Source organism: Simochromis diagramma, unplaced genomic scaffold, assembly GCF_900408965.1.
Source record: "Simochromis diagramma unplaced genomic scaffold, fSimDia1.1 OVJJ01000822.1, whole genome shotgun sequence".
NCBI classification, from domain to species: domain Eukaryota; kingdom Metazoa; phylum Chordata; class Actinopteri; order Cichliformes; family Cichlidae; genus Simochromis; species Simochromis diagramma.
This window is the reverse complement of record NW_024387520.1, coordinates 6,826,008-6,847,650: the sequence shown is the minus strand read 5'-3', so window position 1 is coordinate 6,847,650 and position 21,643 is coordinate 6,826,008. Positions and strand designations below refer to the sequence as shown.

The 21,643-nt window shown below is 40.4% G+C and overlaps 2 protein-coding genes across 2 annotated transcripts; one reads left to right on the top strand and one right to left on the bottom strand.

The window, feature by feature from the left end:
- The first annotated feature begins 2,923 nt into the window (after positions 1 to 2,923).
- On the top strand, positions 2,924 to 12,218 carry si:dkey-96l17.6 (kinesin-like protein KIN-14E). The gene is made up of 20 exons (XM_040019512.1): positions 2,924 to 5,730; positions 5,953 to 6,062; positions 6,620 to 6,712; positions 6,790 to 6,912; positions 7,101 to 7,193; positions 7,345 to 7,405; positions 7,490 to 7,635; positions 7,783 to 7,959; positions 8,088 to 8,248; positions 8,408 to 8,520; positions 8,698 to 8,801; positions 9,088 to 9,187; positions 9,265 to 9,457; positions 9,979 to 10,159; positions 10,264 to 10,501; positions 10,837 to 10,997; positions 11,087 to 11,191; positions 11,284 to 11,381; positions 11,470 to 11,548; positions 11,639 to 12,218. The coding sequence occupies exons 1-20, from the start codon at positions 5,715 to 5,717 to the stop codon at positions 11,687 to 11,689; spliced, it is 2,403 nt and encodes an 800-aa protein (XP_039875446.1). The 5' UTR covers positions 2,924 to 5,714; the 3' UTR covers positions 11,690 to 12,218.
- Positions 12,219 to 12,334: 116 nt separating this feature from the next.
- On the bottom strand, positions 12,335 to 20,448 carry LOC120726153 (cytochrome P450 1A1). The gene is made up of 8 exons (XM_040019514.1): positions 20,129 to 20,448; positions 16,733 to 17,039; positions 16,036 to 16,641; positions 15,262 to 15,385; positions 15,062 to 15,151; positions 13,845 to 13,968; positions 13,664 to 13,750; positions 12,335 to 13,545 (listed from the first exon to the last, which is right to left on the bottom strand). The coding sequence occupies exons 2-8, from the start codon at positions 17,021 to 17,023 to the stop codon at positions 13,263 to 13,265; spliced, it is 1,605 nt and encodes a 534-aa protein (XP_039875448.1). The 5' UTR covers positions 17,024 to 17,039; positions 20,129 to 20,448; the 3' UTR covers positions 12,335 to 13,262.
- Positions 20,449 to 21,643: the final 1,195 nt, after the last annotated feature.

Sequence of the window (21,643 nt, the reverse complement as noted above, 5' to 3'; positions counted from 1 at the left end):
CAATGTACGTGAACTCTCCCGGAGCTGAGGGTGGATCCTATTCACTGACCTTCCTGGGAAAGAAAGTAGGAAGACATCGATCTGTAGCTCCTGCAGGCAAGCAATGTGAGTTTAAAAACAAAGTCCCATTACTAATGGCTTTTATTTGTATGCATGGTGAAAACAGCATCCTTGTGTTTTTTTTGTTGTTGTTGTATCTAATATCACATAAGAATAGAGCTGACAGAGGGTATTGGGGGCAGACAGATGAAGTTGGACATGGGTTAAATATTTCAGCTGCTTGGCTGCCTCCTTTGTAAAGCATTGAAGCAGCCAGTGCATTGAAAAAAACAGAACACGTTGTTCCTAAAAGAACCTGGTTGAAAATCTAGATATGAGAACCTGTGGAACCAGATCGAAGCACATGCAAGCACACATACTCACTGACAAGTACGCAGACTTACATGGCAGTTGCATTAATAACTGGTAGCCACTACATCTGAATAGAAATCACACCAGGTGTGTTTTTCACAATTATTTTTATGTGCAATTGAATTCTCATGGGTTTAAAGGTCTTTATATCCCATGAAGATGTTATCAGTACCTTAAAGCTGTGTGTCCTCATGCTGCACCTCCTTTTTGTTCTTTCACCTTTTCTCTGTCTACAACCATCAAAAGTCTATCCAAAGTAATGGCAGTGGAGGGAAGGATCATACCTCATCTTTTCATTTTACTGTCTGTATTTATAGTTCATATGTAATATGTTTCTCTCAGTTGCCTGGGAGACGACTTTCAGGTCTGCTTGCCCCGAGGACCGTGTGGTGTCTTCGAGGGTTGCTAAAGTCCCTGTGGCAGCGCAGACGCTGGAAGAGCTACCAGGCAGTGTACCAGAGCTTCAAGATGAAAGGCCATGCCCGATTATTCACAACACACAGCTTGACCAGTATGAGAAAACCACAGCAGGTCAGACCAGCTGACTTTCAGTTTTGCCCTGTTTTCTGCCTTTTACTGCTGGGCTCTTCTATAGCCTGCTTTTAGACTCATTCAACTGGATAACTGTGTTTGTATTCCAGTAACTTCCTCTCCAATTCCTGACATAATTTCTGTTTCTCTGCTGAAAGGTGTTTCTGTGAGGAAAGTTACAACATGACAACACACCCACATTCCTGTACGAGGAACAAAAGAGGGGAGAGGGTGGGATGGGTTCGGCATGACACGGAGAATGATGAAGCTGTCAAACAGGGCCAACTTGTGGAATATTTTTGATTAGGCTGTGAGTGGCAAAGCTTCGAACTGAGAGAGAAAGTAAGCCAGAACTAACTTTTTAGTTAACTAGAACATATTAATTGTGTTATAATCTACTTTTTGATTGCAGCCTTCAGAAATGTAAATAGACATTAAACTGAATACCATGAATCACTCAACATAAAAATGTAAGACATGTTTGAAATCTTAGAAATAAAATGGAAATGTTTCCAAGTGATTTATGTGTTTTCTTTTTCCCAAGAGTCCTTCCATGTAAGTGCAATAAAATGATCATAAATGCGTTATAAAAAAGAGGCGCCATGAGAGTACAAACCTCAACCAGGTTAGCTCACTCTGAGCAGTATTTACTTGTAGGAGAATAGTATTGTATGGGTGGACGCTCCCTTAGAGTAGAGTCACTACTCCTCCACTCGGCTGGCCTGGGAATGCCTTGGTGTTCCCTGGGATAAGCTGGAGGAGGTGGCTGGAGAACGGGAGGCCTTCAGTTTTTTTCTATCTAGGCAGCTCATTCTCTTGACAATACTTTGTGTAAAGATAGTTAACATGTTGGGCCCAACTTGAAAAAAAGGCAGATGTGAAATGCAAAAGTGAGGTCAGATGTCAAATGTCACATGATATTTGGATACCAGCTGAAATGTGACAGTAAGAATCCCCAGTATCATAATCTGAATGCTCCCAATACAAACAGATGCAGTAGAATTTTAAGCATTCAAGAAAAAAATAAAAGACATTTTATTGAGGTTTAACCTTATTTGACCTTGAAGAAAAGGTCCAAGGTCCAAAGTAATGTTATATTAAGAATCCCCATATATTATTCCATAAATGCATATATGCTGTCAATGCAAACAATGACAGTAAGAAACATTTTTAAATGCTCTTTATGGCATTACTGTATTATCACTTTGACCTTGAGATCAATGCATTGAGCTTGAACGAGAGGTCAGAGTTCAAATGTGACATAATATTTTAAACCTTTCTATGCTACCTTTTATATATATGTTGACAGTGCATGGGCCAGCACAAGGCCAGTTGCAGACACACCGGTGGTCCTGTGCTGGCCCATGTGTGGATTACCTCTGGCAAACCTGATCTGGGCCACCAAACGGCCGTCATTCTTTGCGGTATGTGGGCCATGTGTAAGTTGTGTGCAGCCACGAGCTGCAAGCCATGTAATAACAACATGTGCCGGAACATAATAGTGCGAAAGTAACATGACGAAACTCTGTTCAGACAGTGAATGGCCTGATGCTTTTATATGCTCCCAGATTACTCAGTGTGTTTTATACAACATGCCACATTTACACACTTTCTCTAAAACGAGTGCTTCCTAACTACATTCATACACATTCACACTCTTGACATGCAGATTGGAGGAACTAGGGATCGAACCACTAACCTTCCGATTAGTAGGTGACCTGCTCTACCTCCTGAGCTACAGCCACCTACGGGCAATGACGAGTAAACCGTCACTAGGTTTTGGATAAAGCGTACACTCACAAACCTGTCAAATCTGCATTTGAAACGTTGGCTACCATAGCAGTATAGTATTGCAACATGGAATTTGGGTCTTCTAACTAAAATAGGAAAATAGGAACATAAATAGTGCCATCATTGCCAGACCTGGCCCACATCTGGTTGACATACACTCTGCCACGACACCGGTCAGTCAGAAGTGCCAGCTTGATGCTGGATCCAGGGAAGACCTGTTTTCTATGAGCCCGGCCACATAAACCAAATCACAATCGAGCCAGATATGGCATGCCATCACATCGACAGTGCCATCTATGGCAGGCCTGACCCATATCTGGGTGACATATGTCTTATCATGCCAGAAGTCAGCCAGCAGTGCCAGCTTGATACCAGATCTGGGCCAGACCTGCTTGCTATGTGGGTCTACAAGCAAACTGGGTAAAAAAAAAAAAAAAAGTAGACAAGCAAACAATGAAAGTATTTCACAAGCTTCCACCTGTAAAGTATCATTACTATTTAATTCTATATATACATACAATACCAGTCAAAAATCTGGACACACCTTGTCATTGAATGTTTTTTCTTTATTTTTTACTACTTTGTAAAGTGTATATACTAACTAACTATAGACATCAAATATATGAAGCAAGATCTATGAAACTACGTCGGAAAGAAATCTGATTAATAACTCTAAATATTAATCAGATTAATATTTCATATTTGTGAAAGTCACCACTCTTTGCTTTGCTGACAGCTCTGCAAACCCTTGTGAGCTTCATGATGTAGTCACCTGAAATGGTTTTCACTTCACAGGTGTGCCTTGTCAGGGTTCATTTGTGGAATTTCTTGCCCTCTTAATTTCGGCTGGGAGATCAGTTGTGTAGTGCAGAAGTCAGGTTGGTACACACCTGACAGCCCTATTTGACAACTCTTAGAATTCATATAATAACAAGAACCAATCAGCTAAGTATAGAGAAACGACAGTCCATCATTACTTTAAGAACTGAAGGTCGGTCAGTCTGGAAAATTGCTCACACAAGGACCGCCCCAAAAAAGGAAGACCAAGGGTCACCTCTTCTGCTGAAGATAAATTCATCCGAGTTACCAGTCTCAGAAATTGCAAAACATCTCTACATCAACTGTTCAGACGAGACTGTGTGAATGAGGCCTTTATGGTCAAATAGCTGCTAAGAAACCACTACTAAGTAAAAGTGTCCTGCCATGTCTTTGTGCGAGGCAGAAAAGGTGAATGGATAGTGTCTGGTTTCCACCATGAAGCATGGAGGAGGAGGTGTGATAGTGTGGTGGTGATTTGCTGGTGACACTGTTGGGGATTTATTCAAAATTGAAGGCACACTGAACCAGCATGGCTACCACTGCATCCTGCGGAAGTTTGCATTTAGTTGGATCATCAATTATTTTTCTGCAGGACAAAGACCCCAAACACACCTCCAGGCAGTGTAAGGCCTATTTGACCAAGAAGGAGAGAGATGGAGTGCTGCACCAGATGGCTTGGCCTCCACAGTCCCCTGACCTAAACCCAGTGGAGATGGTTTGGGATGAAATGGACCACAGAGTGAACATAAAACTTGTTTTGGGTTATTTCACATGCTTTTATTTACTACATATTTCCATGTGTTCATTCATAGTTTTGTACCTTCAGTGAGAAACGTAATGTAGGGAGTCATGAAAATAAAGTAAAACCATTAAATGAGAAGGTGTATCCAAAGAAAATTGTATATATAAATATATAAATATATAAATTATATAAATATAATTAGATAGTTGGGTGAAAATTTACAATTTTCTTCACTTAAGCGACTTAAAAAAATAGGGAAACTGTTTATGTTTACACAGGGATAACAAAAAAAGCTTCCAATAGACAATATGTGCTTACAGAACCTGTGCCTTCTGCTTTTTCATATCTATTCAGTTTTGATTGCAACTCTCCAAAAACATGTGTTTAACTCTTCAAGCTGTTGCTTATCCCCAAACTCTTTGGATGAAGAGGTGGGCCGCGTTCAGGCGCTGGATCACTGCCAGCCGAAGGAAACACAATGGACAAGAGGTCAACCAAGGTGCTGTAAAAAAGAGAAAGAAAAGAAAAATAAAATAAAAGTGCGCTACCTACAATATCCTACAAAGGATATTGTATGAGAGGAAATGGGGGTTATAGTGTGTGTGTGTGTTTCCCCTGCAGTATGGGTGTTCAGTTTCTGCTTACACAGTAATTGCGTTGAAGTAAAAGTAAAAAATGCAACAATGTAAAACAGTCTGTGACAAATCACGAAAAAATAAAAAAAATACGAAAAGTAGCAATAATAAAAGTGCTGGCGACAGTGACCGTGTTTTATAGTGCACAACATTATTAAATTTCTAAAGCATCAGTGTTAAAGCAGCATCTCACTGTTGCATTTGGATGAGGAGTAGCTAGGTTTTATAAATCCCAAACTAAGGCCAGCAAACCTCAAAAGCTAAATCATATCTGATATGCTGAGACAGGAATAATAATTTAAAAAATAACAGCAAAGTACAAAAAAAACAGAAATACATGCGAAAAATAGAAAAAACACTTTTATTTTAAGGAATCAAAGGACAAAATGGTTGGGAACCACAGATTCAGAGCAAAAACATACACTGAAATGTTAATTTTATAGTACTTTAAATTTGCAATTTAGTTTCTTTCTCTGCTGTGAGACGAGTGTGACAGTGGGTGTGGTGGAGTGTGGGAAAGTTACTTTTTATTATTGTTCGTTTTAATACAGGGAGGAGTATGAAATGTGAATCTTGCGACACACCCCTGCATTCATGTCCTAATTTGATTTGTAATTCATTCTCTAGGCAGACCTTAAATTGACTATCTATAGAATATACATAAATGGACAAACAGAGCACAAGTTAACATAGGAATACAAGCAGATTATTCATGGCTGCATTGTTGATCTCTTTTTAGAAACTGTTTCAGTGAAGTTTTATGTGCCACATGCTGACTGCCCAACATGAACTGGCAGACAGGTAGATCAATGCAGTCTAACTAGTTTGTGCGTTTGCTTTTACAAGCTTAGTCATCATTTTAACATGATTTCCAAGTATACATTGAGAACTTTACCTGTGTACAGATTTAAAATCATGCTCCTTGTGCATGGCACTAGAGAGATAGGTTTGCTACTAATTATCACTTTAACTAAGCCCCATTCTCTGTAATAAACAGTCATTTGCAGCGTGCTCTTTCTGCAGGCTCATCAGAATCTCAGCTGCCAGGCAGGAGTGATGCAGATCAAGTTGGGCAGTCACCAGGTGGCAAGGTCTACATCCCCTATGAGTCTGCTGAACTCTGCATTGCTCAGGTAAAACAATGAGGATCATCACAGGATAGTCGTGCAGACCAGTGGAGTTTTATTTAAAGTAGAACCAGTTTTACACTAGTGGAGGTATCACGGATTAATGTGTTAGAGAGACAGCTCCGGTTGGATGATTCAGGGACAAAGTAAGAAGGGAGATAATTACTTTGTTTGAACTTGCAGATGGAAACAGATGACCTGCTTGGGCAACTCCAAAGTGAAATAGCAAAAAGAAGAAGAAAAACAAAAAATTAACATCCAAATCTCAATCAGCCTGTGATGCATGTTAGCATGGTCAAAGCAGACAAAGTAGCTTATTCTTCTTTCTCAGTGGATGATAAATATTTCTTCAGACCTTTTACTTAGTGCTTTGGCTGGTTGCAGGCATGCAGACACACAATGAAGACACTGTCAGACACTGTTGTTTTGCTCTCATTCACACTCACATGGCTGCCTTGATTGTGCCACTGTTGCCCTCGAAGGCATTTGATCAGGATCATGATACCAGGATGCATTTTTGTGTCTATCTGATATCTGTTAGTGACTGTGCACTGTAAAAACAGATAGCCAAGGACATGGAAAGCATGAGTAAAAGGCATCTGGAAATGGTCCAGGAGCTGGAAGAGAACTTCCAGATGACAATGCGGGAGAACCAGGTGATGGTGTGTGTGAGTGTCTGTGTGAGGGAGTCTACTAAAACAAAACAGTACTGACAACGGTCCTCTCTCATCAGGATTGTACCGTGCAGAAGATCAGATCTCACTATCAGAACAAGTTAAACACTCTGCGAAAAATCCTGGACATCTACCAGGAGAAGGTGGAGAAGAAGAAAGCCAACTGGGAGGCTAAAGTTGAGGTCGCAGTCCTTCTCCTATTTGCCGAACATGAACAGCTCTATTGTTTTAATCTTGCTCATTTTACTGCAAATTTGTTGTGGTACATTTCTACTTTTAATTTTCCAGTTCATATTCCTTGTAATCCACATCTGAAATATTGAGTGGCCGGATGCATATTTACATGCATTCGTGTTCCTGTTTCCTGCAGAGCCTGAAAGCTCAAAATGAGCTGTTGCTGAAGGAGCAGAGAGCTGAGAGGAAGAGGAGCGTGGAAGAGGCCCTGCAGTGGCACAGAGAAAAGGTTGCATAGCAGTCTGGCAGACTTCATGGCCTCTTACATCAATCATCGATCTTCTGAATGAGAGCACACTCTTGTGGCTATATTTGAGAAGAACATTGAGTCTATTTTAACAATATAATCACATAGATTTTTCTTCTTTTCTTTCAATTAGAGCAAAATGCTGGAACTGTTCTCCAACAGGTTGGATGCCCTGAACAGTCAGCAGGCCTCCAGTGAGTTTATCTGCCATGATGTTAAAGTCTGTGAAACACCAAATGTTTGTGCCTAACAAATTATTCATACCATTTTGCCTTAAGCAGCATTGCAGGAGCTACAGATGGCCCGACAAGAAATAGGAAAAGTCCAAGAAATGTTGGTGGTCTCCACACAGGAGCAGCAGGAAACCACAGGGGAAGGTGAAAACCTGGAGATTGAAGGACTGTCAGCACAGCAACAAACAAGGGTGGGTTTGAATTTGTTGTTGTGACAGCTTGTTTCTCAAATAAAGGATAAAGCATGAAAAGGACAATAAGAAGAAAAGTTTAGAGTGTTGCTTTTTCTGTTTTGTTTTGATTTATGTTTGGTGGACTAACCCACTTTTTTAATGAAGGACTGCAGTGATTCTGATCAACCACTGGAGGGCGCTAAAGCTCGTCTAGAGGAACTAAAGGAGAGCCTGTACCAGAGGGAGAGGGAGATCACTGAACTGCTGGAGGCAGAGAGAAGCCCCATTCCTCCGGTGCCTCAGCCACCCTGTGGCGTTCTGCTTTCCCTCGTCATACACAAGGTGCTGCTCACACATTAGTTAATATTAAACTATGTGGAAAATCAACTGCCAGCAACAAAATCAAAGAAAAATCATCTCTTTTCCTCCCCGATTTATTTAGGCTGTTGCATCAATTTCTCTTTCTTTAGGCTCATGAAATCTGCAGTGCAGTGCCTGAAACCAGAGCCCTGTTAGACCAGATGATTGAGGACAATCGGGTTGCTCTGGCCTCAGCCAGAAACAAACTGGACCGACTCAAGAATGTTCAAGAAGAAAGCAATGACAGAGAGGATGCCACTGACCAGGAGGGGTTAGAAATTGAAAAAACAAACAAACAAACAAACAAAAAGAAAGAAAGAAAGAAAGGGGAAAAATGGTTTCTTAATGGTTGTAATAACTGTTTAATTTCAAAATATCAGGTTAAGTTAAGTTACACACTTTACTTTAAAGGTTTTCTTATATTTCACAGGTCAGAGAAATACAAGTCAAATCTGTCTCTATTGCAAGAAACAGTGAGGGAAATTGAGGTCTGTCAAATCGCTTTAGGCTGCATTAAAAATGGAGAGAGCCCTGCGATGAATGGTAAATACATCTTATATTTCCTGAATATGTCGGCTCCAATAATACTAAATGAATTCATATAGTCACATCACATACATTCTTCACTTCTTTTATATAACAAAAATGTACATCTTATTGTCATAATATATTAGTAAAAGTCTTTTACATATCACTCTTGTATTTTCCATCTCCACTCAGACTGTGCAGTTTCAGAACTGGAGGATATCCTGGGTCAGGAGGCAAGCCAAACCACGGGTGGAGTTAAGAGTGCCGGTCAGCAGCTTCTATTGCTGCAGGATCAGGTTAGTTTTTTACCACATCAGGTCAGATCTGTCCACCCAAACACTACAGAAACCACAGACAGAGGCATTAATCTGTCCACAGTGAGCTTTTACAGATACATGCTACTCATTAGGTATCACTTATATTATAAATCAACAGTCCAACAGGGTACCAAAGCAGCCCCATTGTTATTCTAAACATTGATTATAGAATATTTTAGCACAAAGTGCTGTAAATACTTGATTTTATGTAATGCATTCCTCACTATGATAACTCTTCCCTTATCATCATGTTTTTTTTTTCAAGCTGAAGCAAGAAAAAGAAGAGAAAAAGAAAATAATTGAGAACTACACTTCAGAAAGGACCCTGAGGAAAAAATATTACAATATGGTTGAAGATATGAAAGGTATGCATGTGTGTCTGTACTGCATGTAGCGCATTTTAGTTTCGACCTAAACTAAAAAGAAAAACATGTTTCTTCAGGTAAAATTAGAGTGTTTTGTCGGATTCGCCCTGTGAGCCGAGCCGAAGCTGCACAGGGTGGCGCCATCGTTGTGGAAAAAATAGATGAATACTCTGTCACCGTAGAAACCCCTCGTGGACCAAGGGAGTTTCAGTTTGACAAGGTGTTCAGTGCTGAAGCCTCTCAGGAAGACTTGTTTCATGACACCAGCAGGTGAGGGGCCCGGCCCCGTTTATTCAATGTGACATAACAGACACAGGGAGTCCCAGATTTGTATCATAGCAACCTCTGTGAATCTAAAAAGTAGCTTCTACTATTTTAAGGTACCAGCTCAGGCTAACCAAAGCTACAGTTACCTAACATGTGCTGCATGGAGGCACTCAAGCTTGGGTTAAATTGGGATTTGTGATGAGTGGGAGCTCTTATGAGTTAGACAAAATAAAATTCCTTCATTGCCAGTACACAGACGACAGCTGATGCTGCATTCGCTCATGCTGCTGTGCCACCTCTGTAGACTGTTTCGCTCAGTTTGGGATTCTGCTGCTGTGTAATGTTATGGCTGTTTAGTAGCGTTGAAAGGGAGCAAATTATGTTCAAAAACAGATTTCAAGAGTTGATGGAAAAGTAGAAACAGCGAAACCCAATTTATGATACCTCTTACTCCTGAGGTAACTTAACATCAAGCCTTCCATATATTTTGATGCTTTCAGCTGAAGAAAATGTTTTTCCCACAGGCTGATCCAGTTAGCTATCGACGGTTACAACGTTTGTGTCTTTGCATATGGCCAGACGGGCTCAGGCAAGACCTTCACTATGGTTGGGGACAAGGAACAGAAGAATCCCGGGATCATCCCGAGAGCTTTCAATGCCATGTTTGATATCATGCGCGAGAACAGCTCTAAATTCAGTTTTAAGGTAGCAGACATTATTTCACCAGCATATAAACAAACCATGTTTGGGAGAGAAAAGACGTTGCTTTCCTTTGTTCCTCTCTTCCTGGTTACTGTGCTTCCTTTTAGGTTTCAGCCTATATGCTGGAGCTCTACAATGACAGGCTGCAGGACCTCTTTGCGAGCCAGGCTGGTGAGGCCCACGTACACACTCAATCCCATGGCCAGGCCAGGCGGGTGGAGATCAAGAGGAACAGAAAGGGAGTTGTGTTCGCCCAAGGAGCAGAGACAAAAGAGGCTTCCAGTGCCCAGGAGCTCTACGCTCTGTTCCAGCAGGCCTGCGCAAACCGACACATCTCTGCCACCAGTGAGCTCTCGATGCCGTGCAAAAGCCTCAAATAGGGTCCTGCTAATTGGTTTGGATTAATCGTGTTAGTTACAGTTATAGCAGTGGGGTGGCATTTAGGTACATCATTACAGATCTGGAAAGCAGCAGAGCAACAATATGCTGATGCTAAACCTTTTATATATATATATATATATATATATATATATAGAGAGAGAGAGAGAGAGAGAGAGAGAGAGAGAGAATCTGAGGACTGATTATTAATCAGCATCTTCTGAAGTTGCACTTCTTAAAATACCAGAAATATATAAAAATCCATCTTTCTTTGTCCTGTTGTATTTTTGTCATTTTTTAAGAGATGAACGTGGAGAGTTCCCGCTCTCATCTTATTGTTGGCATCATGATGGAGAGCAGGAATCTGACAAATGGGAGTGTAAGCAGTGGGAAGCTGAGCCTTGTAGACCTGGCAGGCAGTGAGCGAGCAGCCAAAACAGGTGCCAAGGACCACCAGCTGAAGGTCTGCTCCTATCTTGTTTCATGGGCCAGTGAGTGGTTGAAAGATTTGTCATGACTTCTTTAAATTCTTCCATGTTCTCCTCTGTGCAGGAGGCAAACTCCATTAACAAGTCTTTGAGTGCACTGGGTGATGTGATCTCAGCTTTATCTGCTGAATTGCCCCATGTGCCATACAGGAATAGCAAGCTAACACAGGTAATAGATTAAAAAGGCAGTATTCTAGTTTTTCAATTCTGAACTCCAACGTAGACAAGCAGTTCAACCAAAATGTGTTTCATCTCTCTCAGGTGATGCAAGACTCTTTGGGTGGAAATGCTAAAACTCTGATGATCGTCAACACCTCTCCTACAGAATACAATCTTGACGAGACGCTCACATCTCTTATGTAACAGAGAGAGAAAAAACAGTGTTTTATTGTATTTTAGCACTAAAAAACGCAACAGAATAACACTTGAACTCTCTGAACTTTGCAGTTATGCAACAAGAGTGAAGGCCATAACCAACAACGCTCAGAGAAATGTGGAAAGCAAAGAGATTGCCCAGCTGAAAGAGGTGCATGCCACTTTCACAGCCAGCTATTCAAATATGTACATTTCTATTTAGAATTAAACCATAAAATAATGTGAATGTATTTTTTTCCAGGTGATCATGAAACTGAGATCTGGGCAGAGCGTGGAAGAGGAAGATGTTTGAACCGTTCTGCGTCGTAATAGTGAATCAAGTTATGAGTAAAGATTGTTAGAGATGTTCACATATTAATTTAGCCATAATTAGTTGGACAGACATCACAGTGCAGTTACTGACAGTTGCTGTGAGGATTGCGTGTGGTTTCTTAATGAATGTATAGAAACGGGCCCCCACAATAAAAGGCTCCATGTGTAAATGAAGATGTGAATAGAAATCAGTAGGTCATTCAGTTTGCACGTGTTTGTGTGTGGCCAGTGAGTTCAGTGGCTGTGAATAGACATGCAATAGCACGCAATGTTACACTGTTGTTGACAACAGTTATACCGATGAGTTTGTAAAATTAAAGCTTTAGTTCAAAGGTCAGGGGAATTGTAGGAAATGTTAAAATCTGTTAATGTATCAAAGAAAATTTGTCCACTTGTACACAAAAATCTACGGAATATAAAAATACGGCACTGTGACACAGATCTCATGACGAAAACAATATTTATTATTTAATATGTATCCTTAGTTAATATTTATTAAAATAATCTATTAAAAAATGAAAATAGGGTTAAAATGCTTGCATTCTACTTTACTTTATACATTTCCATAGCTTGGTTTTCTGTACATATCTATCTTGGTAGATAAGATTGTTTTTTTTGTTTTTGCGTTTTGGAGGCATCCTTCTGAGCTAGTCCTCCCCTACTCACTTCAGAGTCAGCCTCACTGCCATCATCATCCATGAGTCACTCAGAACAGTGTGAAGGTACAGACAGAAAGCCAGTAAACATTACCACACAAGCACAGGCACATTATTGTTTTCAGATTGCATGTTTTATACAAAGCCACTGTCTGCAGCTGTTTTATGTGACTCAGTTTTACTCTTTCTATAATTACTATAGAAAGAGGCTAACTGTAGGCTGTATATGCTTTAAAAAAAAAAAATTTCCAACATCAGCTCTACTTTTTCTTTCAAAAATAGTCCAAAAGTTAACATTTTATGCATACATTATAAACAATAACTGCCTTAAACCTAGTGGTATTAGTGCTTTGAGATAATTTGAATATTTGTTAGTATGTTTGTAGTTTATATAGCACACTTTTTTATGTGATATTATTTTACCTCAACATGACGTATAGAGGTCAGTTATTTACAATAAGATTAAGTTATTCATCTTGTAATATTCAGGTGAAACAGTTCATTAAGAGCTATCAGCTGAAGTCTGTCCTTCATAGTTTCCCAAAGAAGGCACTCATCAAATGTTCACAAACAAAAGTTTAACAACAGCTAAAAGTGTCTATTCTATTTCTATTTACAAAACTATTAATGAAGTCATTGTGGCTTACCCTGCTGCCAGTGACACTCATCCTCATTCCTCCGTTTTAAACTGTGACCAGTCACTTAAGATATTAATGTAGCAGGCAGATGGACTGAATGCTGTAAAATTACCTCATGTTCGCTTTGTGTATATTTATCTTTGTGTCTGTGCTTTGACCACATTTGCCAAACTGAGCACAAAATAGTAATAACTACAATTAATTTCCGCTGTGACATTCCAAAAAATCCGAAAGATCATCATTTGAGTTTTCAGACGGTCTAAAATCTCTGGGAAATGGTAATCCTGTATGGACGTGGTTTCATAGTTAGACCAAAATCAGTGCTGAGATCCAGCTCCTGCCCTGGAACATTTTCAATACGTAGCCCATGAAGAAGCGTGGTAAGAAACACAAACATCTCCAAACGTGCAAATTCATCGCCAAGACAGCGTCTTTTTCCCATGCCGAAGATCTGGACCTTCTCTGTCAGCTCTTTGTTCAGGAGTCCACATGGATTCAAGAAACGCTGTGGACGAAATGTCTCAGGATCGCCCCAAAGATCACTGGGAAAGAATGAACATTTTAACAAATAAACAAAAATGTTAAAAAAAAAAATCCACACAGTCTTAAAAGATAAAAAGAACGAGACAAAGTAGATTTTTACTGCTTTCGGCTACTCACGTATCATGGTTGACTTGATATTGATTAATGAAGACGCATGTGTCTTTGGGAATGAAATACCCATTAAATGTGATGTCTCTCGTGGTGCTGGAGAGGAAAACAAAATCAGAGGAAAGTGATAAAAAAAACAATCTACATGCTGAAAAAACAAATTTACTGCTGTCAAAACTTTAGGTCTTACCAGTGTGGTATGGTAAAAGGGACATATGAAGCATGACGAAACACTTCATATATGAAGGCCTCTGTGAAAGGCATCTTGGCTTTGTTGGAAAACCTGGGCAGCTGGAGTTTGCCGATATGCTCATCTTAAAAAAATAATGATAAATAATAAAACATAATCTGTATCTCATCTTTTGGGTCTAAAAAAATGTGACATAAGTTGTGATAAACTTGCAATTTTGTTAACGTTATTTACATTTTTATTTTCATTTTTATTCTTGTATTCTAATAATATGTCTTTTTTTTTTATTTTTTATTTAAACTTAACATAAACTGATTTCCAGGCTGTGGTTTGCTTTCTTTCAGTTTGTAAAAACTTTATGCACATGTGCATCATAAAAAATTACAATTTAAAATATGCTGATCCTTTAGATTACTTTACAAATATTGCTCCACAAATAAGGCTTTCGGTACTGTAAACAACAGAATTAAAGCCTCTTAATTAAATGAAATGTAAGAGATGAAAAGGGGAATAATGTCAGACTATGTCTGTTCACTGCCTTGCGTGTCAGCGCCTTTGTGTCTCCGGGGAACTCTCTAACCCCTCTCCTGTTCTGATTCATCCTGCCTCCTCTTAGTTCTCTCTGTCTCTCTCTCGCTTCATCTCGCCCTCTGTGAAAATACAACGTGCCTCAGAACAGACAGCACCAGTTCTCTGAGCCCACTTCAAAAAGCACAGCAAATTGGACTGATCTTTTGTGAGTTTCTCTGGTCTGATTCTGTCTCTCCAAAAAGCGTGCTCGGTTGGCCGTTGTTCAGTCTTTTTAATAAGGATTCTCCCTGATACTGCAGACATCACAGACGGCTGCATGCTCATGTATGGCCTGTGCATAGCTGCTAATGAGAGGTGCATTTCCACCCGTTTCTTGTAAACTGTGTGAATCCCATTTGTGGTGAATATTTTAATAGATAAGAACTACATTTACTACTGACTTATGCTCATCAGTGATGTGGGACTTAAAACGATTAAGGAGCAACCTCCTATTTTTGGTCTATGAGAAACAGAATGATTATGAGTCCGTCATCAGAGCAGGAACAAGAGAGGACTTTCCTATTTAGCATACCCTGAATTCTCTGTAAGCCGTGTATTTACCAGTTTCTAACAATGGGTGACTTTGGTGAAGAGCCGAGCACACTGTACAGCATATGAGTTTGTTTTATTGGAGCATAAGGCATCACCTATTTCCTGGTGTATTTTATCCTGGATGTCAGGAAACTTGATGAGGTACAACAGGCTCCACTGCAAACCAGCGATGATGGTGTCGAATCCTTTGGAAAACCACAAAAAAGGGGGAAAATTCATTATCACCATTAGGATTTATTACTGGCATAATACAAGTGTAAAAGCATCATAATGTGAAATTTGTAGTTTGCCTAACCTGCTCCAAAGATGTCTATGACAGTGTGAATGATCTGGTCGTTAGAGAGCATCGAAGTATCCTTGCTTTCTTCTCTTTCTTCACAAAGTGCAATTAGAGCGTCTGTAATGTCCCGGATATGGTTCTGCAAACACAGATAACTTTACTCCTTCCAACATCAAGCAGCTGTCACTGCTCAAATATAAAGTTATCTACTTTAACTGCTAGCTTGCTTTAAACCTTAAAAGTAATTAGGGAAGGGACAGTAATCAATTGTGGTAAGACGCGTGTCTTCCAGTAGAGTTGCTAATTCCTAATTAGAGTGCGTGCGAACATTTTAGCCATCTCTGCACAAGAACAAAAAAGGTCCATCACATGGAACTTGTTAGTTATTTTTTTGGCTACAGTTACGATCATAGCTACCAATGTATGAGTTCAATGTCATATTAAAGAGCCGGGATGCAAATTAGTGGCACAGATCTAAAGAAAACAACACCAACAGACACATTATTTACAACATAAGGCTGTGGCGACATCTATTAAAGGTCACTGTGCAAAAGATCAGTTAAAGTTAAGATAATATAAAAAATATATAAATAAAATGCAATATTCACAAATCATTAAGAAGCCTAGTTGCTGATTATTATGAAACTGAAGTTTATGTCAGTAAGTCATGTGCAAAAATGAAATAAATAGAACTTAAGCAAACAGTGATTATATGGCACAGATTGTACTGTCATTTTCCCCCATTTAAACTAAATTCTTGCCTACATGTAAGTCTGCATACTTAATTACCTTATCAAAGGTGTCAATGTGCTCCTCAATATTCCGCTCCATGAATCTGTTCATCCTGCGAACGTACTGGACTATCTTTCTCAGAGATGGACTCGGAAAGTAGCGAAACACTGGGAAAAAATCAGCCAGGTTCCCCGCTGCAAAGAGCTTCAGGACCTCGTTGTTGACATCAACAATAGTGAGAAACTCCTTATCACTGTAGTCATACCGTTTCCCAAAACAAAGCGCACAAATGACATTTGCCACTGAGGTTACCAAGGTCGTTGCTGGGTCTATACCCTCCGTTTCTTCTTTTGCAGCTTTTTCTTGAATCACCTGCACCATCCCTGCAGCCTCTGCACATATTTGCTCCTCTAAGAGGCAGGTGGCACCAAAACCCCTTGGCTCAGCCTGGGAGAAAGACCTGAGGGCATTCTTACACAGCTTCTTATGGAGCAGCCACACAGGCCCGTAGTTCTCATTGAAAGTCATGCTGGTCCCATTGGCTATAGCAGAGAAGATGAAAAGGTTAGGTCGCCCCGCAAAAGCTTCCCCGTGTCGAACCAGAGCCTGCCTGATGGTGTTGTACCCACTCAGAACGACAACAGTCAAAGAGCCAAGGCGGAGCTGGATTCATGACACAAACAAATAAATTAACTCATGCTCACTCTGTTGATCTGAAACTAATAATACAAAAACTATGTATAACTATATGTACCTTGAAGATGTCTCCATACTGAAGCCTCAACCCAGTTAGAGAGAGATGAATCTGATCCCCGACCTGGAGCAGATTCCCGACAAGGGGCCACGGTTTGGGGCCAGGAGGTGGGGGGTATTTTGCGTGGTCCAGCTGGGAGTCAAGATGGAAGTAGAAGAAGGATCTCTTACTCTTTTGACCCCAGATAACCATCAGGAGGAGGGTTAAAAGACAGAGTGCAACAGTTACACTAGATAGAGAGCCAAAAGAGTTCTCCTTGATTGGCAGAATCCCAAACAGCAGCGGCCTCATGTTGCAAGTAGAAATACTGAGAGATAAGAGAGAGAAAGTTGAAAGTGAAGAAACAAAAAACCCCCAAAAAAACAGATTTATCCTTGAAAGGGAGAAAACAGATCAGATCCTCGTTAAAAGAAAAGAAAATGTGCCTCATACTGTGTCCTGTAAAAACCAAACAAGGAAAGAATATTAAAAAATAAAGAAATGATAAGAAAGCCATACAGTAAGATAAACTCACCATACAGTGCCCTCGGAAACTTGGCGGAGAAAAAAATTTACAGCTCAATTTAGACAGCAAAGAGCAGACACCAAAATATTAGGTAGTCAGAGGTTTGAGGTCTGACCCTTGGGAACTTGTGATGAGAGTGGCTTGCATTATGGGATGTCCCTTGCAGCAACAGCAGCCAGGCCCCCTGCAGAGGGAGCTGCCGCCCATTCACAAAAGAGAGGCACACATAGTGAGAAACTTGGCTCAGGGTTTTGGATGAGTCCGACTGAGCCAGCCAGAAGACTGCATCAGCCAATTTAACCACAGACTGGAACCTTACACAGCATGGGCTCCTCCTCGCCAGTTCTTACCTTGACTAGCAAAGGTAAATTGTAAATGGTTTTTATATAGCGCATTTCCTACTCCACTGGAGCAACCAAAGCACTTCATACATGGAGACTGTGTGATGCAGTGCAAAGACTAAAAATGTTTTTCAAACTCATTATGTGGTATTATTACCAGCTTCCTGGCCCTGACCACCAGAGATGCTTTTAAATAAAAACTTAACACTTATACAAACAATGTTAGTTGTTAGTTGGATGATTTGTTTATAATTTAATACTGCACTGCCTCTTCAGCTAAAATCTGACTACTTATGTCTTCACTGTGCATGATTCAGTTCTCTCTTGATGTTTTAGGCTGTAGACTGGAAAATAAACTGCCAGACTGCCCCACTGCCTGTGGACCGATTATCTAGACATAACAGGATTTCATCATCACCAAGGAGCCACCAGGTTGAGGATCACTGCTCTTCAGAACCAGTAGTATCAGAGTGAAATGAAATGTATGGAGTGCATTAGGAAATCCATGTGCAACTGCATGTATTCCAATCCTCTGTCGAAGAAACAAGACGCGGTGTAATGGGTGATTACCCTGAAAGCAAAGAGATGGATTTCAACCCTGCCAAAAAGATCTGATACCTGACCCACGCCAACAGTTCTTCATTCACTTATAAGTGGAGAAAATGTGAGATTTAGGCTACCCTGCATGTTCCTGTCTGATAGGCAGGAAATGAAGACTGCAACACAGCAGCATTGAGCGAAACAGCTTAACAATGGGAAATGACTGTGTCCCACCCTGCCTGTTTATGTGCTGCCTGGTCAGAACATGCTGGACCACCCAAAAAAAAAAAACTATTTTGAGCTAGGAAAGTATTTAGCAACTCCAAATGGCTTCCAGAAGTCTAGCCCTCCCCACTCACTGCCACACCATCATACAGGCGCTTCAGCCTTCAATCCAGTCAGTCCCCATACAGTCCAGTGTAAAAATGTTAACTTTATATCATTAAAAAGCTTGTTTACAGTCTAGTGCAAAAAAATGGTTTGGCCCTCTATGGATAGTTTCCCCCTTCATAATAACTATCCACTGTGTACTCAAGCCATAGTGGATACGCTATGGCTTAATGTTGTAGACATAAGTGACAGATTTCCCAACACAGGAAGCTGCAGCTAGTCGCTACATGCCAGTCCTAATTTCTGCTAATTTGAATCACTGAAATGGACCACATGTTTGAGCTGCCAGTTTCTTTTCAACGATTTTGATTTAAAGTAGTCCATAGCACACAATAAATACCGGATATGTGGGTCTCTGTATTTATTCAGCCTGCTAAGTTTGCTGATAACACCAGTTCCTGGTTAAATTCCCTCTAAATGTTGAGGAAAGCCACTTCAGTGTTCCCTTTATTACTTTCTCTCACATAGGATACACTGGACCATCATTTCTTGTCTCACGATATAAAGAAAAAAAGCAGCCGACCATTAACAAAAACAAATGACGAACACAACTGACGACAAGTGACGTCAGTCATCAGAAACTACTGCTTTTCCATCTTTGCCATAATTTTGTATGTTTTAACCTTTTAAAATGCGTTAAACTAATGGCTGATGCCTAAACACAACACTGCTTTATTCAAATCTACTTTTTATGAAGCTGTAAAACAATTTGCAACTTTGGGAAAGCGCCTTAGAAAAGGGTGTTCATATTTAAGCAGATTTCATAATTCAGTTCAAAACAATTTCTTTTATATATATATATATAGCACCAAAATCCCAAAATCTCAAAGCAGTTTATTATTTAAAGTTAAAGGCCCCACAATAATGGAGAGAAACCCCGAACCTGAACATAGAACAACACAGTGGCAAAGAATCTAAAACAAGCTTTTTTTTTCTTTCTTTTTCTTTTTTTTTAATTACTATTGTTTCCATAAGGAATGAGTGACAGCACAGTGGCTACGTCCATGTTTTATATAGAGTCAGTGGAGCCACTAATAATTGCCATCCACTTCTTGAAAGGACAAGAAGCACTGTGTCGGTGAGAGCAGACTGCTGGAGGCCACTGCGGGGATAGTTTAGGCTCTCGTAAATTAAATTAGCTCCTCGTTGAAATTGAGAAACTCAGTGACGAACAGCGACCAACCTCTGCTGGGAGTTATTCATTTATTTATTTACTTATTCCTGAAAATTCACTCAGAAGCCCGGGGCTTGATTATGTGACGTCAGTACTTCTATCAAAGCCGGAGCGTCCTGATAGGCTACAGAGTGGACGCCCCTCTCTGGGAGGGGAGCTTTGGAGCACTCGGTGAAGGTGCTTGTTGGTGGTCACAGGGCGGAAAGTACGTACAGGCTACCCTCAAATGTAAGCTTGACTGTGGTGCGCATACGCATATATAGCTAACGACCTTGCGCATCTTTGAGAGCGGTTGCTATTAACCGGTCTGTGCGTTCAGAAGCTGCAAGAGTGTTTGAGCATTTTGAAGCTATACGTTCACATTTCTTTTATATCCTCAGGTCCAAAATTGGACAAGGCCCTCCCCCCTGTACTTCTTGGAAGCAATCAATAACGGCTGTACCAACCTTTATTTGTCTCCGATGCACGGGCCACCGGGACTGCTCTCGCTCTGCAGTTTATTTACAGTGTTTCCTCAAGCAGCTGCTGCAGATTTACTCAGAGAAGCGTCCCCCTCCTCATCTCTCAGTTTGTACATCCTACTTTCTTTTGCGTTTTAATCCCTCCCACAATAGATACAGGCCGAGGAGCAGACGAAGAGGCTTGCAGTGAAAGGAGTGGGGGGGTAACAGATATTTTTGCTTAAAGTATAAGAATTATGGTTTGCTATAACCGCCTGCTACTGAATTTGATGACCTCAGATGTCAGATAAATATAGCAGTTTGATGAAATACAAAACTGATATGATCAGACAGCTGAACATTGAACACAGCTGAACTAAAATAATCTACAAACATAAAGGATCTTAAGACTTGTTGATCCTGTTAATCTTTTCTGCAAAGTATGCATTACAGCTCCCCTACCTCCACTCTCCCCCTCCACTGTCCTCCAGATACATTTTAGTAACGGACCTGCTGGTGCACTTAGATTGATTTCCAGGTTACAGGCAGGAGGATGGATGGCACAAAATTGTAAAATTACACTAATAAGATGGATAAGCTGCATCACTCATCAGTTATACTCATTTATTTTTCTCTTTCCCTTTCACAAAGGATAGTCCAGTTCTGTTGCTGAAGGAAGTAATAAAGGAGGTGCTGGAGCAGCTTTTTGAGAATTTGAACAGCTGCAGAAGCTTCCAGGTTACTACGCAAAGGTGACTGAACACAAGCAAGAGAGAAGTGAGTCCAAAGTTCTGCTAAAAGGAAATGACCTTGTTTGACCTGGAACCACAACTGATGGGAATGTCCCTTGTCTTTCCTGTTCTCTTTGATTTTATTATATACCATTTCTTGATGCAACACTCCCAGGGATACGTGTCTCTACCCAAGGTCTCAGATCTTTTTTGAGTTAGGCAAATGCAGGATGCTTTCTTTAATGTATACAACATTAACATTTACCCAGTGACCTTGAACCACCTTTGTTTGGGCACTGAAGCGACAAAACCTGAACAGTTGCTGCAGTTACCTAAGAAATATTTAACACACATTCTCTCCAGAGGCCTGGAGGTGAGTGAGCCAACTAGTTTCTCTGACTGAGAGATTGGTTCCTGTCTCACAAGAGAGCAGTGTCATCTCCCCAGTGGCAGATGACACTGCCCTCTTGAGGGAAAATAATGTTACTCCAGGCCAACAAAAAGTTTTTTTCAGTGGCAGAAGCAAGCTTCAATAAAACATACAGTGCTGTGCACACCTTGTGCTAGATAAGCTGCCATGGATGGCTCCAGAGTCAGTAAATTACTCAAGCCAGACTTTTCAGTGGTGTCAGGTCCAAGTACTATCCACCATCCAGAAAGCTTATAAACTGTAACAAAAAAAAACACTCAAAAAAACTCAAAATTTGGGCGTCACAGACAGCATATTCATCACCTACAGTCTTATAACTGACAACAACAGGGTCATATAAGCTAACTTTAAGCTGGTAGA

Bases quoted from the DNA above. Each gene is read 5' to 3' on its own strand.
- si:dkey-96l17.6 (XM_040019512.1), top strand. The intron at 8,249-8,407 runs GTTAGAAATTGA...TATATTTCACAG, and splicing joins GATGCCACTGACCAGGAGGG to GTCAGAGAAATACAAGTCAA. The intron at 8,521-8,697 runs GTAAATACATCT...ATCTCCACTCAG, and splicing joins AGAGAGCCCTGCGATGAATG to ACTGTGCAGTTTCAGAACTG.
- LOC120726153 (XM_040019514.1), bottom strand. From the start codon at position 17,023: ATGAGGCCGCTGCTGTTTGGGATTCTGCCAATCAAGGAGAACTCTTTT. The intron at 13,969-15,061 runs GTGATGCCTTAT...TATTTTTTTAAG, and splicing joins TAAAATACACCAGGAAATAG to ATGAGCATATCGGCAAACTC. The intron at 13,751-13,844 runs GTAAGACCTAAA...TTTCCTCTCCAG, and splicing joins CCTTTTACCATACCACACTG to CACCACGAGAGACATCACAT.